The sequence below is a fragment of the Sceloporus occidentalis genome, unplaced genomic scaffold, assembly GCF_023333645.1.
Source record: "Sceloporus occidentalis isolate IW3139 unplaced genomic scaffold, rSceOcc1.0.p SCAF_4, whole genome shotgun sequence".
Taxonomy (NCBI): Eukaryota; Metazoa; Chordata; class Lepidosauria; order Squamata; family Phrynosomatidae; genus Sceloporus; species Sceloporus occidentalis.
Window position 1 is genome coordinate 50,692,167 of NW_028316984.1, and position 16,316 is coordinate 50,708,482.

General features: G+C 39.2%; 1 protein-coding gene across 3 annotated transcripts in view; it reads right to left on the minus strand.

The window, feature by feature from the left end:
• The window catches only part of RIF1 (replication timing regulatory factor 1), a 37,579-nt gene that overhangs the window by 1,358 nt on the left and 19,905 nt on the right, over positions 1-16,316 (minus strand). The window contains exons 21-34 of one of the 3 annotated variants that reach the window (XM_089520036.1): positions 15,620-15,887; positions 13,674-13,716; positions 12,772-12,974; positions 11,198-11,297; positions 10,779-10,910; positions 9,619-9,764; positions 8,793-8,882; positions 8,641-8,707; positions 5,136-7,970; positions 3,582-3,728; positions 3,003-3,080; positions 2,764-2,879; positions 989-1,142; positions 28-136 (exon numbers count right to left, since the gene is read on the minus strand). In XM_089520036.1, coding sequence (XP_089376162.1) covers positions 28-136; positions 989-1,142; positions 2,764-2,879; positions 3,003-3,080; positions 3,582-3,728; positions 5,136-7,970; positions 8,641-8,707; positions 8,793-8,882; positions 9,619-9,764; positions 10,779-10,910; positions 11,198-11,297; positions 12,772-12,974; positions 13,674-13,716; positions 15,620-15,887 — 4,488 coding nt within the window. The remainder of the gene's footprint in view (positions 1-27; positions 137-988; positions 1,143-2,763; positions 2,880-3,002; positions 3,081-3,581; positions 3,729-5,135; positions 7,971-8,640; positions 8,708-8,792; positions 8,883-9,618; positions 9,765-10,778; positions 10,911-11,197; positions 11,298-12,771; positions 12,975-13,673; positions 13,717-15,619; positions 15,888-16,316) is intronic. The other 2 variants (XM_089520038.1, XM_089520037.1) reach the window with 2 other exon arrangements.

Sequence of the window (16,316 nt, forward strand, 5' to 3'; positions counted from 1 at the left end):
TCATCATTACATTTCTGGCATATTTACCTGCTACAGCTTTATCATCACTCATGGAAAAAGCCTTCTCATCAGTGCCATTGACAGACTTTTCTGTATTATCCTGGTCAGCAGTTTCCTCAAGTCCATGAGATTTTATCTACATATTTCAGAGGAAAAACAGGTGATCTTCTCGTAAGTTTGGAAGTAGTTCTCTATACAACAGACTGGGTTTTTCATTTTTATAAAAAAAGCCTAGATGGATGGATGGAGCGTACAGTACCCCTCCCAATTCACAGGGGATCCGTTCCGAACCTCCCTCCCCCCATGAAAATGGTGACTCGCAAATATCTGAGTCTCATTGAAAATAATGGCGCATGTGCCGCCATTTTATCCCCCTCTGCTTATTCCTCCTGTGAAGAGTGAGACTGTGGACTCCAAGTCTGCAAAAAAGGAGGGACAAGTGTATATGTATACAGTGTAATTATTCCTTCTAAAGGAGGAGCTTGGTAGTCTGGAGTCTACCAGCTGGGCAGTAAAACAAAATTACCCAGCAGGGGCTTTTATCTATTTGAGAGACTTTGCAGGTATGTAGAAAAGATTAGCTGCATGTGTACAGGGAAAATTCCCCAAAGTCCAGTTAATTTAGAAACCAAAAAGGAAATGGGAGAAAAATGGACTTATCCAAGAATCAGGCAGATTTAAGTAGGACAGGAGTGGGGAGAATCAGGGACAGAGGTTGCAAACCAACTCCCCTCACTAGATCATGTAGGGAAGTTAGAAAGGGGGAGGAGAAATACTACTCATCATTAAATCCTCAGAAGCCTCCCTCCTCCTGCTATATAGAAATTAATCATTTAGCTACAGAACTAACTCCAAGACATTTAACAGAACAATGGTGAAGGGGGGAGATCTCAGGAAAGCACAAGAATATTCTCCATGCTTATCAGAGCAATTTTCTCATGCTTAGTTTTGCTTAGTTTACTGGAACAGTTGACTACAGATGACTTACCTGCTGCTCATGGTATCCTTTAAGAGCCCTTCTAACATTCGACACTTTGGGAGAACGAATGGGAAGTGTTTTGATTTCAGCTGCTGATAGGGAACTCAGGTCACCCACAGTTCTGATGTTCTTTGCTCGAATGAGCTGTCCTAATCCTCTGGCCCTTAGTTAAAGCCAAACATTTAACAAGGTAAGAAGAGCATGCTCATTTCCAATGAGATGTCAATATGTACCTTGATCAGAATTCACTGTGCCTATTAAAATTGCAATTCCATGTATGCAAATGTGTACTTTAGCCTACAGACTTTGCAACACTGTAGCATTTAGTTCACCAAGCTTTTGCCCAAAGCAAACATACACGCTTGCAAAGGGACACTCTGCTTCCCACACTAAATTTTCATCTCAGTGCAGTTTTCTATCAGGGAGGAGAGATATGAGAATGTAGGGCATGTCCTGGAGAAGGAGGGCCACGGGCGGAGGTGAGTTTCCCTTGACACCCCTGCCTCAACACTTCATTACACACTAATTAAGTGTGAAATGTGAGAAGGAATCACAGAACAAGATGTGAATAAAAATAGTCCCCCAAAACTACTTGCAGAGAATGTATCATGGAACCAAGATAAGCCAAGGACATCCGATCAACCACTTTCATGTGGTAAAGCGAAGATGCATAATCTTTTGAGAATTTTTGGAGAAAGTGAAATTCAATCTACTTGTACATCTAGAATGGCACCAAGATGAACAAATCTCTGCGATGCAACCAATACATGGTATGACCTACTAATACCATGTAAAAACACTGGAGGCTGATGTCACACCAAAGGGAAGGGCTTTGAACTACTGAGAATAGAGGTAAAAGGAACTACAATTCCCAGAATTCCACAACACTGATCAATGGCAGTTAAAGTGATGTCAAATTGGATTACTTCTGCAGTGTGCATGCAGTCTGGGACTCCTGTAGAAATCTGTGATAGTGCAGAATTGCTGCAGAGATGATTTTTGCACTAGTTTAGCCAATGACTTTGCATCGCTTTGATAGCACACAGGTGTAGGAAAGATACCCACTCCCAATAAATTGCAAAAATGCAAGCGAGTAAGAGATAAAATATAGGATAGGAAAACGTAACACAATGGGAAAGGTGAAAGGGCAACACAAGAACCAAATCCAAATTAAAGGACAGTTGGTCTGGAATTCTAAGAGCCCTGGTGGCGCAGTGATTAAATGCCTGCACTGCAGCCACTCACTCAAAACCATAAGGTTGCAAGTTCAATACCAGCAAAAGGGCTCAAGCTCGACTCAGGCTTGCATCCTTCCAAGGTCACTAAAATGAGTACCCAGATTGTTGGGGGCAATTGGCTTACACTTTGTAAACAGCTTAGACAGTATGAAGCGGTATATAAATGAAGCTGTTTGTTTGTTTGTTTTTTAAAACAAGGACAGTAAGCAGAAGACACAACCCTAAGAAATAGGTGAAGAATGACCTGATCCAAATGAGCCAAGGTGAACAACTGAGGGAGGAGCTCATGATCTGACTAGAAAAATACAAGCTATACAGGTTACAATAGGTTCATAGGTTGCCTGGAAATTGATGGAAGTAATCCATGCTGGATGACTCCTTCACTAGAGAAAATAGACAGCTCAGTGCTGGCCATGTTGTTCTCCGCATTTTTTTCTTGTTGCTACTGTGTTTTTGTTGTTGCAGTCTCTGATATATCTACCATTCAAGGAGATTTTCAAACAGTATTTGCTTGGAAGTCTTTTGCCTCCCTGATGTGCTACTTACCAAATATTTGAGGTAATTTGTGGCAAAATAGTGTCAACTGGTGCTTTACAGCCCACCAATGCAGGATATATGCTTTCTGTAGGAGCTGGTAAAGGTTCCTTGACCATTTCAGTGATCTTAAAACAAAACAAAATATTATTACCTTGGCTCAGTTTAATTTAGCTGAATACAAAGAAAAAAACCAAAACAAAACAAAACAAAAATAAGAGAAGAGAAACATAAAATGAAAGCCATCTTACTAAACACTTCTTTGAGCTCTTATATTTATGGCTACGAGATCCTGGGGACAGAGATCCTTTGACTGGAGTGGTAATAGGCTGGATGGGAGAAGAGGAAAAAAGCTCTCTCAGGAACACAAATATCACCTAAAAACCCATCACTAATTCTATTCAAGTAGTCTGACTGTAACTGGGGCTCTTTAATTTAGTAGTATGACAACAACCAGTTTAAAGGAATGGGGCACATACTTCCTGAGGCAATTAATACTTCTTTAGTGATCTAGCAAAGTGTTAAAGAAAACTAGAACTTCCTTGCTACTTTCTTGCCCGAATGCTGGACTTTAAATTGAAGCAACTGTCCCCATAGAACAGTAGAAAGCACTTCTGCACATTCATGGTTTCACTGCTCTGGACACAACTTTTGATGGACTGTAAGTAACTAAAGTGGGAAGAGGGTCAGAGGTGCCAATCCCCGTGTTGAAGTGCTCTCTACACAGAAATGTCTGAATTCAAGCCTCTTTTGTATGGTTAAATATTTGTCTATGGCAAAGCTCTTGAATCTCAAGCTATTATTTATTGGGAAAGAAACCCAGTTATTACCTTGGCTTGGGAGCTGGGTGAAGGTTTAACACTTTGGAAAGATTGAGAACCATTACAAGAATGGATTCTAACCACAGGACTACGCCGGTCAATATCATCTGCTAATTCTTCTTGGTAAATTGGATTGGCAAAAGAAACACGTCGATTCTGTTCACAGAAATTTAATAAAATTATTATTTAGATAGATTTAAATGCCATAGACATATACAGATTAAACTTATATACACTGGATGCACAAACTGTCTACATGCAGTTTTTTTTAAAAGACATTTAAAACAAAACCATGAAGTGCTTTATACTCCTAGGAAAGTGAATAGCAATGTTGTTTAAGTGCATTAAAAAGCCAACATGAGTACCAATTAAGTTATCAGTAATCATAACTTTTCAATAGCTGAATGTGAATTAATACTACCTGATTTTGTAATGATTCACCATTCTATTTGTTGTGTGCCTTCAAGCAGTTTCCGACATATAGAGACCCCCCTAAAGTGAACCTATCATGTGGCTTTCTTGGCATGATTTGTTCGGGGGGGGGGGGGGGCTGAGAAAGTGTTGACTTGCCCAATCAGTTTCCATAGCTGAATGGGGGATTTGAACCCTGGCCTCCAGAATCATCGTCCAATGCTCAAATCACTACACCTGGCTAGCTCCATTCACCTTTATATAAACCTTGGTCCAGTGATATTACATCTCAGGAACAGTGGCAATGTTTCCAAAGTGCCTTGACTCTAAGAGAGGGATGCAAGTCATTCCATTGTTTGTTATTGCATGCAAGAATAAATTATTTCTAATGCCTCCTGCCCCGCCCCCACACATTTTTTGTTCTATCCTGAGACATTTTAGCAAAAAATCTGTTTACATTAAAAACTGGTTAGTGTGAAAAATTTATTTTTGTGTTAAAAAAAACAATGGAGGTTTTGCACACCATGTTGGTTTTTTGCATAAAAATTAAATTTCCTGTAAAACATTTTAACCCCCCTCCCAATAATGACTAAATCTCACAGTTGACCATGTTTCGAAAGGGGGAGCGATTTCCCTACTCAGTCATGGAAATCCACTTGAAGGTACACAACAACAATAACATAATAAGATACTTTTTCTCATAGAGGATAAAAAAAATAGATGTACTCTTTACATCCAGTCATTCAAAAAATAGGCTGTTTGAAGCCAGTTGCTTTCTCCCATTGTTGTCACCTTCTTTTCCTTGCCACCACATGCCATTAAGCAATTTCTTTACCTTCTCTTCCCCTGGAACAATACTAGCAAGGTGTACAGGATCTTGGGTTTAGAGATTGTGACAGATGCCTGACACCCTGCATATATAAAATCAGATTCACTGTGAGCATCAGCATTTATTCTGACAAGGAATTCAGAAGCTTCTTTTGCTTAAGACATACCCATCCCCAATGATCTGAAACTATTAAACTCATTTAACATGATGGATATGGGGAGGTAGAAATGACAAAAAACTGAGATGTTAATCAAAAGGGAGGGAAAAGTAGGGTATATTATTTTATAGACATATAACATATAGAAATATAAAATGAAAAATACCTTGTTTGCAGGTGATGGAGAATCCTCCTCTTGTTGTCTTTTTACTCCTCTCTTCAAAATACTGGTAGAGGGAGAGGCTGATGGAGACCACACACAGCGTGCTTGCACGCCATTAGGGCTTTCATTCATCTTGGACAAAGATAAAGCATCAAGTTCTTTACACCTGAGAGGAGAATCTGTGTTACTTCTGTCCTTTTGTACCAAATCTGAAGTTTGATATCCCACCGATGTGTCTGCTATTACACTTTCTGCATTTTCTTCCTGGCCTACTTCAGTTTCTTGAGGTTCTGGTAGCGCCGTTATGCAAGCTACTGTAGCCTCTTCCACAGCATTCTGAACAACATTGACAACTGTTTCACTAGAGGGTTTTTCCTCAGGTTGGTCAACATCCATCCCTGCTTCTTCTAATTCATCACTTTGATTAGTGACAACCTTTTTTACAGCATCTGGATCTGTGTCCACTTCTGATGGACACTGCGTAATAGATTCTTTTGAATGAGAGTCTGCTGAACTTGGTCCAGAAGCTTCTTCAACCAGATCAACACAACCCAGGCTGTCTGTAACAGGACTGTCACTTTTGACACATGGCAAGTTCTTTGGTTCCTCTTTTGGAACTTCAACTTCTGGTAAATGCCCATCAGATTCAGTATCTCTTCTTGAATCTTTTAGGTCAGCCAAGTCCTTTGAGAAAAGTAGTGGGGTACTTGTTGCACATGGTACCACAGTGAGTCTTTCCGCAGATTCAGACTCTTCAGCTTGAACAGATGGTGAAGCCATTGCTGCTTTACTAGGTGCCTTTTTATGTTCTTTTAACTTTGATTCTGGAGTACCTACTTTTTTAACATCAGCTGTTGACTGTTCTAACTGTACAGATGACTTTTCATCACAGCAATCACAGCTCTTTGATCTTCTGGTCCGCTTGCTTCTTTTATGCAGGCATTCAGACGGCTCTGTTTTCTCAGATGAACCAGAAGCAACAACTGTTCCATGGGCATTATCTCCAGAAACATCAGTAAGATTGCTTGTGCTGTAGGATCCAACAGAATCTGTATCAAGAATTCTAGTTCCCTGCTTACTTTCTAAAGATGTCTCCGTCAGCATTTTGTCAGAAATTTTCTCTGGATGGGAAGTCTCTCTATAAAGTGGAATGTCCATATTTTCTTTGTGTTCCAAATGGTCACTACCTTGGAAGGTATTTTTGTCTCCCTCTTCACTATTATCTGAAACCAGAGGTATGCTCATATGACTCTCAGATAGGATCATCTCTTTATTTTCTACTGAGACTTTCTGGATTTCTACTGGACCTTGTGAATGAACATCTTGGCTTTCCAGATCTTCTTTTACATGGTTTCCAAGGGAACTGATTTTATTTTTCAGTCTTCCTGATTTTTTCCTCTTGGTCCCTTCTTCTCTTACTTCAGAATTATCTGACTCTGAATTCTCTATACTAGTAAGCAATCCTTGTGAGGATCTTCGGGTATGGTACCGTGGAGGCTCTTTTGCTTTCTCAGCAGCAGCATCTGATGCAGAGTCTTGCAGGTCATTTATGTCAGAAGCACTGTTATTGCCTTCAGACTTCCTAGTGCTTTTGCTACCCTCCTCTTGGCTATTTCTTGAGGTGTGGCATTCATCCGTGATTATTCCTTCTATAGCATTACTTTCATGTATACCTCTTTGTGTATCTATTGTGTTTTCAGGTACAGATTTTTGCTTGTGTGAAACAGTCTCCTTAACCTGGGGAGCCTTCATTAGTAGAAGCTTTTCATCATCTTTATGCCCATCTTTTTTCTGCTGGCTGTGTTCCTTATCTTGACTATCTACAGAGCCTTCTATGGTTTCTGACTTTCGTCTTAAAGAACGTCTTAATGGTTTTTGATTAGGTGAAGTTTGTGTGGTTTGGCTAACATTAGATATTGTTTCTCCTGATACGTCTATTACTGGAGGGGTATTCTCTTTAGAATCTATATTTAGTCCTGTTTTTGTCTCTGCAACATTGTCCAAAGTTTGCTTAATTTCTGTCTTTATATCTCCAGTCACAGTCAAACTAGAAGCCTGAGACTGAATGTCTACCAAATATCCTGCTTCTTGTGCCTCACCAAGTAACTCATGTTTCTCCTCAACCTGTGTGGTTACAGCTACTGCAATAATTTTTTCTTGATCAGGATGTGCTAGCTTTGTTTTCTTGTCTTCTGAAAGTTCCGTTTTATTTTGCCTAAGACTTGACCTCTTTATTCCAACTGTGCTCTCAGAAAGCAATTTTGAATTCAACGTATTTTCATCTTTTGCTTTTTTGACTTTGACATAATTCTCTAGTGCATCTATGATTTCAAGGCATGACCTTTTAGTCCGAATGCGGCCTTCTTCCTTTTTGACTTTCACAGTATCATTATTCTCAACAGCTGATTTTCCTTTGGAAGAGCCATTTGAACTCACCATGCTTTCCTGCTTGGCTGACAAAGGAATGCTTCCAGATGGTCCTGAGGTATTACTAAAAGAGGAGGGACTGAAGGGTCTGACGTCTGAACTATCGAATTTTTCCAAAGTTATGAAGGACTGTCTTCTGCTAACAGGCTGTGGCGTTCCAGAAATGACATCACTAGAAGCAGAGCTCGTGTTGCTGATATCAGAAGTGTTTTCACTTAAAGAAACATCTGGCTCTCCTGAAACTGTTTTATTAGCACCAATTTCTGATTCCTTACAGTTTGACTCTAAGCTCTTTTTATCATGTTGCTCATTAGTGGTGAGAGCAGTTTTCTCTGGAAGTACATCTGTATTGCACTTTTCAGTAACTTCAGTACAGGGGATGACAGGCAGGTCACTTGCCACTTTTTCATCCTGCATTCAAGTAATTTGTTGTAATATTAAAAATTAAAATGAGTATACTGTCAATATCATTCATATCCAATCTTTCTATCAAAAGCTCAAAATAGCACTATGTGGGACATGCTGGCAGCAGCTCACTCAACACAGCCTGATTAGATCAACAAGACTACCGATCATGTCTCAATCACGTTGACATTTTTTTTTGTTCTGCCCCCAAAATTTCTTGACCCTGCTTCTCAAACACTGCGTTAGAATTGAAACCTTATTTTACTACAATTTCAGAATTTGTTCCAATAAGAACAAAGCAGGAAAAGAAACATGTTGCTGTCACTCAAAAATGTACTCAAGAGCAAATTAAGCCTGAACTCTCACTAGAAGTCAAAATTACTAAACTGAAGCCATCGTAGTTTGGACATAACATGACTCACTAAAAAAGACAATACTGCTCAGCAAAGTTAAAAGCAGTAAGGAAAGAGGAAGACCACATTATGGGTTGTCTGATTCAGTCAAGGAAGCCATACACTATCGGTTAACTGGATACTTGGCAAAAAAAAAAAATACAGGTCAGCACATACATATGCTTTGTATGACATGCTAGATCTTTTTCCCGATAATTACTTTATGATCGAAAAGTATCATTCCCATCTACACCCCCCCCCCAAAATACAAAAGAATAAAATACCTGGGATACTGTTATGTTCTCTTTATTCCCATGTTCTTCTTTTGCATCTACCGAGGTTGCTTTATCCCTAAAATGAAGGCTCCATATTTAGATAAATTGAACATATGAAGACTTTACATTTCAATGCTTTGTTGTCATATCTAAATACTTACACAGAATCTTCCTGGCTTTGGCTATCCTGGGAAAACAAGGCAGTGTCTTGGGAGGCATCTAGATTATTGTACATAGTAGGAATATCAACCCTGCAAAATGAGAACTAATCAAAATTTCAAGAACAACACGAACATCCTAAGTATAGTCCAATGTTTAAAGAATTAAAACTCATGAAGATGGCTACAAAGGAAGAATCAAGAGAAGCCTGCATATGATTAATCAACTATCCACCTCTGCCTCCTATCTAAAAGAGTCCATAAGCTTTAATCAACATCACTCCAGTTACAGAACCCAGGTAAGGAAAAAGAGAGAAGGGGGAGAGCAATTAACTAGGAAGTTCTTTTTGGTCTCTAGAGAGCCACCAAAACACTGTTCAATGCAGTATTTCTGACATCTCCTGGCAACTAAGGGATTAATCAAAATCTAGCATTCTAACTCTGAAAACCTGAAAGATTTACGGTTGTCCCTCCACATTTGTGGCTTTGACTTTTGTGGATTTGATTATTTGCGTGTTTGATTAATACGTTTTCCTTAGGTCCTCCAGCGCAATTCGGCTGGAAGGTGACCACAGAGTTGTGCTGGAGAACCTAGAAGTTTCTGAAGAAAACACTTCTCTAGGCATTTGTAGATCCTCCAGCATGATTCTATGATCAACCTCTGGCATATGTTGACCACAGAGTTTCTCTGAAGGACCTGGAGATTTCTAGACAGGTAAAAAGAATAATTTTTTTATTTGTGGTTTGTCCACATTCACGGAGGTCCTTCACCCCTAACCCAAGCAAATGTGGAGGAACCATTGTATAAAAACAATGTTATTCTACAAACCTTTTAGTTCTTAGAACTTCTTTCTGGTGCTCTGTCAAAACTCTCTCTTTTGTTTCTGGAGGAATAAATACGAAGTCAACAGTATTTTCTTCTTCAAGAAGCATGTTTTTTCTATTTGTTTTCAACTGTGGGAACTCTAGTTTCATCTATTGCATGAAGAAAATAGTTAAAATAAGGTTAAAGAAATTTCTGTTTGTAAAATACCAGCTACATATAGTAAAACATATATATCAAACACAACACCTCTACAAGTGAACTAAAAGGGCTGTTCAATCAAGTCCTACAGAGCACCAGACTCTTCTGACTATACCATGCTCACGATCTGGCTTTGTGTGTATGTAAGTATCCTGTTGACTTATGGAGACCCCATGAATCTCATAGGGGTTTGTTAGGCAAGGAATATTCAGAGGTGGCTTTGTCAGTTCCTTCCAATAGACTGTATTCATTGCTGGTGTCCCATCCAAGTACTAACTGGGGCTAATCCTGTTTAGCTTCCAAGATCAGAAAGGATCTAGCACCTTTAGGTCATTTGACTCTACCCTCATGCTTATGAACTGGACACTGTGTGAACAATACATACCGGGGGGGGGGGGGGGTACTGAAGAGCTCTGTGCGTCCCTGAATTATATACTATATCAGACTGTAGGTATTAAAATCAGGTGTTACATGAATGTCTCCCCCACAGAAACAACTACATACACTTAATTAACAAGCAAGTCAAGATATCGGGCTAGAAATTTCAACTTTTCCTTGAAATGCTAGGTTTGGTGTATTTAGATGAGAGAGCATTCACACATTTGATGCAAGAGTTGCAATATGGAACAATATAGCCACCAATACGAACATTATATGGCTCTTCTTGTTTTGTTCTCTCGTATGAGTAACCAATCATGGGCATTCACACTCTCTCACTCATTCACTCTCATGTGCATGCACAAACACACACTCACACACACATAGTGAGCGAGCTGTGGTTTTTGCTCATACCTGGGGGTGGAGGAACTGGGTTCTGCCCAGTCAACTGCAAACTCTAACAATCTGCAACTGAGTCTACACTATGTAGACATCCTTATTAATAACAAAACTAATGGTGCTTAAGATAGAAAAACTGTTAAGACATGCAAGTAGAAATATTATCCTGGATAGTAAACTATGTTTACCTTGGCAGGTGTTACATGGGGATTAATACTGTTTTCTTTTAGTTCATTGGTCTGTGCCAGTAGGGAGTACCTTTTCCCACTTGGATTTACTTCTATTCCACTTATCACAGTATCCCATTGGGAGTTCTCTGTCTGTTCCAACAAAATTAAAGACATACCTGTAATTAAAATACCCTTAAAACACATGCCTTTTGTTTTATTTCATCAGTATTAGACTATGAGAAGTCCTTCTGTCAGGAAGGTTTTTATTTTTATAGTCATGTCAATACTCACTTTTTTTAAAAAAAGCAGAATGAATTCAAACTTTGGGGGCATAAGGCAAACTAAGGTCATACAACTCTATATTCTGTCCTATTCATACACCTGAAGAAAAGTATATGACATCAAATTCCAAGACTTTTAGAATGTGCTATACTTACTGAATCTGAATATGTCCCAATACACTCTCCTACCATCTCAATGCTTTCAAAAGCAGGCAATGAGAGAATTGTTTTCTGTCTGGCTTGACACAAAACAGATCTGCAAGGAAGCAAATAACAAAGGTTTTGCTGAAAACCCAGAACTTACACTGACATACAAAGAATGCAAAGTACTACCAATTGCCCTCACGCTGGCCTTGGAAAGAAAAGGAAGGCAAAGCTCCACCATGCCTAACCCAGAGGCAGATGAAAGGCCCTCCTCCCTCCATCTTAAATGCAACTGTCCTGGCTTGGGAGGGGGAGAAGAACCAGCAGAATCTGCTGAACTTGATCCCCTTCCCTGCTGCCATTCTCTTCTCTTTTTGTGTAATGTCTTTTCAGTTTGTAAACTTGAGGATAGGGAACTATTAAATTAACAATCTGCAAGCCCTTCTGAGAGCATTTATTTCTGATGAGCAGGGTATGCAATAAATAATTTAAATAAAATAAATAATAAACATTTCTTAAGACCCTCCCCCAACCTGTTACTTATTTAACTATCTAATACCTTTATTTATTTTAAACCTTTGTTATTATCAGACAGTTATGCATACAGTTATTAGTTTGAGCAAACAAGAAAGTGGGGATTTGAATCAGTTCAGTAACTCACCCCACTAAAAGGTGCCAAGAATCCAAAAACTAAAAGCAGTGTAGTCATGTTTATTTTACCTCAGAGAACTGCCACCAAAGAATGTCTCATGAGCATGAAGTAGCTTAGAGGAATGGCAGATAAATGCCTACATCCAATTGTTGGTCCCAAGTAGACCCACTAAAGTGTTGACTTACTAAGTTTGCACTGATTCAGTGAGTCTATTCTAGTTGTGACTGAATAAAGGTTAAACAGTACTATCTGCTTGCCTTTTTTCCACTCAGAATTTCACTTTACCACCAAACCAGTTTACTTCTTGAACAAAATTTTAAACAAAAGGATCACTTAGAGAATGCAGTTTTTCAAGGCTGTTTCCAGTTTTTAAATAAAACAGAAACTAGAAGCAACCAAGGAATCTGTAAATGAAAAGAATCGCCAAAGGAAGGACTTCTGTTTTGGGAAGCCACTGACACTGACTGTCACATCTGCTTAGGTATTCATGGAGGATAAAGGACTGCTTTAAAATGCAGCCATTATTTTTTTCCTTTCCAAACTCATCTCTAGAAATCCTTCAAGGTTTACAGCAAGGAAATAAACATTTGTGGTATAATCCCTAGATCCCATGTGTTCTGTTCTGGATGGTGATGGGGGGACGACAAAATAACTTTTTATCCATTGTGCCTTCCTCTTTCATGACCACCTCCCATGCTGTTCACGAAAGTGCTCTAACCCTTGAAGATCAACTTTGTTGGAGGGTATGGGAGAAGTTGGCCAGAACCACTTGATGCAGTGGGAGATTTTGCTGAATCTAAGTTCTGGAACAGAAGCAGAACAAACCCTTCTATTCAAAAAGGTAGTGTCCTATATGAATGAAGGGAAGCCTCTACAAAAGAGTATCTGCTCATGTGACTATAGGGTACAGTGCAAGCAGCACAAGTCCTCTTACTTTAACTCTTCTGGGTATGTCAGCATTATGGCTTTACCAAAGGTTGCATTCCAGAACTGAGCAGCTTGAGTGCGGATCTGCTTGCTCTTGCTCGAAAGCATAATGCACAACATTGGAGACAGCTCTTGCAATAGCTCACTGTCAAAAGCTTCAGTATAGTGGGACTGCAAACAGCTAATGCTCTCCGCTAACATCTTTTCAAGCTGTAAGAGAAACAGAATAAGAAATGCATTAAACAGGGACAAAAATAGATAACAAGCAATAATTTGTATTTTCAATTCAGGCATAATTAAGTCTTCTCTGAGTCTATCCCTTTAAAAAGTTCTCTCCATTGATCAATTTCAAGATTTGGAGGAGTTTCATCAGAAATCTGTTTAAATACAAGGAATTTATATTGTGATAGTTTTGTTGCTTATGCAAAACACACACATCCACATCACATTATACACCTATGTATCCCTTTTACAGAAGTGGGCTAGAGAGCTGCAGGCATTAAACACAGTGTGCTGTACAAAGGCAGAGGTGAGCAACATTCTGGCTACACCCAACCTTTTAGCACCTTTGCATGAGGTTTCAGTTATCCTGTTAGCTTCAGTCACTGCAAGTCACTCAGTTGAAGTCAATGAGCCACAGCATAAAAGACAACCCTACACCATTTAAGAACTGTGACAAAAGACAGCTATATGATGCATGAGGATGTGTTAGCATCCTTGGCTCCATAGAGCCACATTTGCCACTGAATTTCTGTGACAGCTTTGGTGGCAGCTGCAAAAAGGAAAGGGAGTGGCCTCCAAGCTGTAGGACAATATATGCATAAATCCAAAACCCAAAGTTCCTGACTTCTGCACTACAGAAATGTCCACTCTAAGGAGATAGAAGGACAGCACTCCGCATTCTGTTACCTTATTGTTCAGTCCATTAGTCACTCTAGAGATATTTGTAGACCTGCAAGGAAAAGGAGTCATAAAACAGAAGAATATCCATATGGAGAGTATAGTTTTAGCAGTGCTGAAAAAATCAACAGCTCAAATTTAAATTAAGAAACACTCTGGCTATTTCCACACTGCAGAATTAATGATTTGACACCGCTTTAACTGCCGTGGCTCTCTGACAAAGAAGGCTAAATATCTTCCAGAACTACATATTCTGTAATACCATAGCATTGAGCCATGGCAGTTAAAGTGGTGTCAAATTGCAATAATTCTGCAGTGCAGACACAAAACAACAATTAATTTCTTAAAACCAGAGTAACCTCCCTCTATTAATCTTCTGTCAATCAACCAATAGGAGGAGAAAGGTAACAACACACACACAATAATAATAATAATGTGGCAGCCATTTGTTAATCATTTTAATAATGATACAGTTCATCTCCCACTATACCTAGCACTCTATGGTGACCTCTCCTTCAATGTTTGTTGTTGTTGTTGTTGTTGTGTGCCTTCAAGTCATTTCTGACTTATGGCGACCCTAAGGTGAACCTTTCACAGGGTTTTCCTGGCAACATTTCAGAGGTAATTTGCCACTGCCTTCCCATGAGGCTGAGAGAGTGTGACTTGTCCAAGATGCAGTTGATAAGATTCTCACTGTGATTTCCCACAAAATAAAAAAGGCAAAGCAAACGAAGGACCACAGAATCATAAGTATACTATTGAGTTTTATGGGTTTATGGCTGAGTTGGGAATAAGACTCTGGTCTCCAGAGTCCTAGTTCAACATTCAAGCCACTACACTCTCCTTCAATAAAGGTCTTCTTTAAATTATGTTATGTACCAACCTTCTATCCTTCATTAATTGTATTCCATGAATAGTGCTGAAGATAGTGTCCTGTGATTTAATGCTAATTTTTGTATGACTAGTTTCAATTCTGCTTTCAATAGAAACTATATTAAAAGTACAAAGGAAAAAGTATGCAAAGGATTCATTGTTTATTCATCAATAGGTGTATGATTTTCATAACAAAAACCACATCCATGTTTTGCTGTTTTGTTTTTCCTTTGTTAAACTTACTGTTTTGCATTGTCTGAAAATTTTACTTAAAAAACAACCTGGGGTGGAAAATAAGCCAAATAATCATTTGGCTTTATCTCAGTCATTTCCAAAACAGATTCAGTCCAGGAAGCTGAAAACACTAGATGTGCAAGAAAAAAATACAGACTAGTCCAGTTAAAGGACTGGACTGGATAGAATACCAATACACTCGTCCCCCGGGTTACGAAATTAATTCGTTCCGGCGCCATTTTCGTAACCCGGAAGTCTTTCGTTAGCCGAATCCCCATAGGCGCTAATGGGGAAAAGCCGCGTTTTGGTGCGAAATAGCGCCGAAAAGCACCAAAACTTTTTTCGGAAGCCGGGGAAACCTTCGTAACCCGGAAATAATTAATTAATAATTTTTTTTTCGTAACCCGAAAAATTCGTAACGCGGCGCGTTCGTATCCCGGGGGACGAGTGTATAATATTTCAATTTAATATGTTGTTTAAAATGTAATGTTAGCTTTCATAGTCCAGGGCATAAGATTAAATATTCAGGCACAATACACATCCTGCCAGATTAGCAAATACTGCACTACAAAGATGTTAAACTGAGAAAAGAGTTAAAATCAGATTCTAACCTCCTGAACTTTCTTGCTACTTTTTGTAAATAACAACAACAGTAAATGCTGCAGTTGTACAACATCCACATCAAGGTGATAAAGTGCTCTTTGAATGAAGCACTAATAAAGTATGACCTAATTGTTTTGATGCAATACTTCACCTTCTTGCACATGACAACTTAGCCACAGTAGGCTAAAAGCAGACTGCAACTGTGCTAGCAATATAATGCAATGTGATGATCCTTATGCACTTACTTTGTTTTTTCGTAAAATACTGCTAGTGGTTTCGTAACAATTCTGAATAGAGGTCTGATGACCGAAGGCAAAGAGATGTGGCCAATGATATTCTGAAGAGTTCCAATAACAGAAGCACCAACAGGAGCCAGTTTTTCAAGACCAGATTCTTTGGATGCAAGCATGTGCAGAGTGGTTACCAGCATCACCAGAAGTTTCACTAAGGATGATAGCTTGCCAAGGGGATCATCTTTCTTCTTTTTGGACCAATCTGTAGGTGTCTGTGGGGCTGAACAACAAGTTTATATTGTTAATACTGATTTAAGACCAAGGCAGTTCCATATTAAAATATGATGTTATTCAGATTTATAATAGATCATGCTTGGGGCGAACCAGAGGCCACTCTGGCTCCGTTCACTCTGGGACCGAGGCAACTAGATGGCCTGCTTCCAAATGAGCTGCTTTTTGCCACTCCTTTTGCTGGCAGCCTTGGAGGAGCTTCCGGCTGCATCAGGGGCATGATTCATCTAAACGCCAAGTCCCCAAAGCGGCTGGAAGCTGCTCTATTTAGCCCATCTGTTTCAGGCCCTTGCTATTTAATCACAAATATCAATGAAGGAGAATGTTGTTGTTGTTGTTGTTGTTATTATTATTAGTTATTCTTCAAATCTTTCTACTATGAGTGTACAATTGGCCCTTTGCATCCACTGGGGTTTGA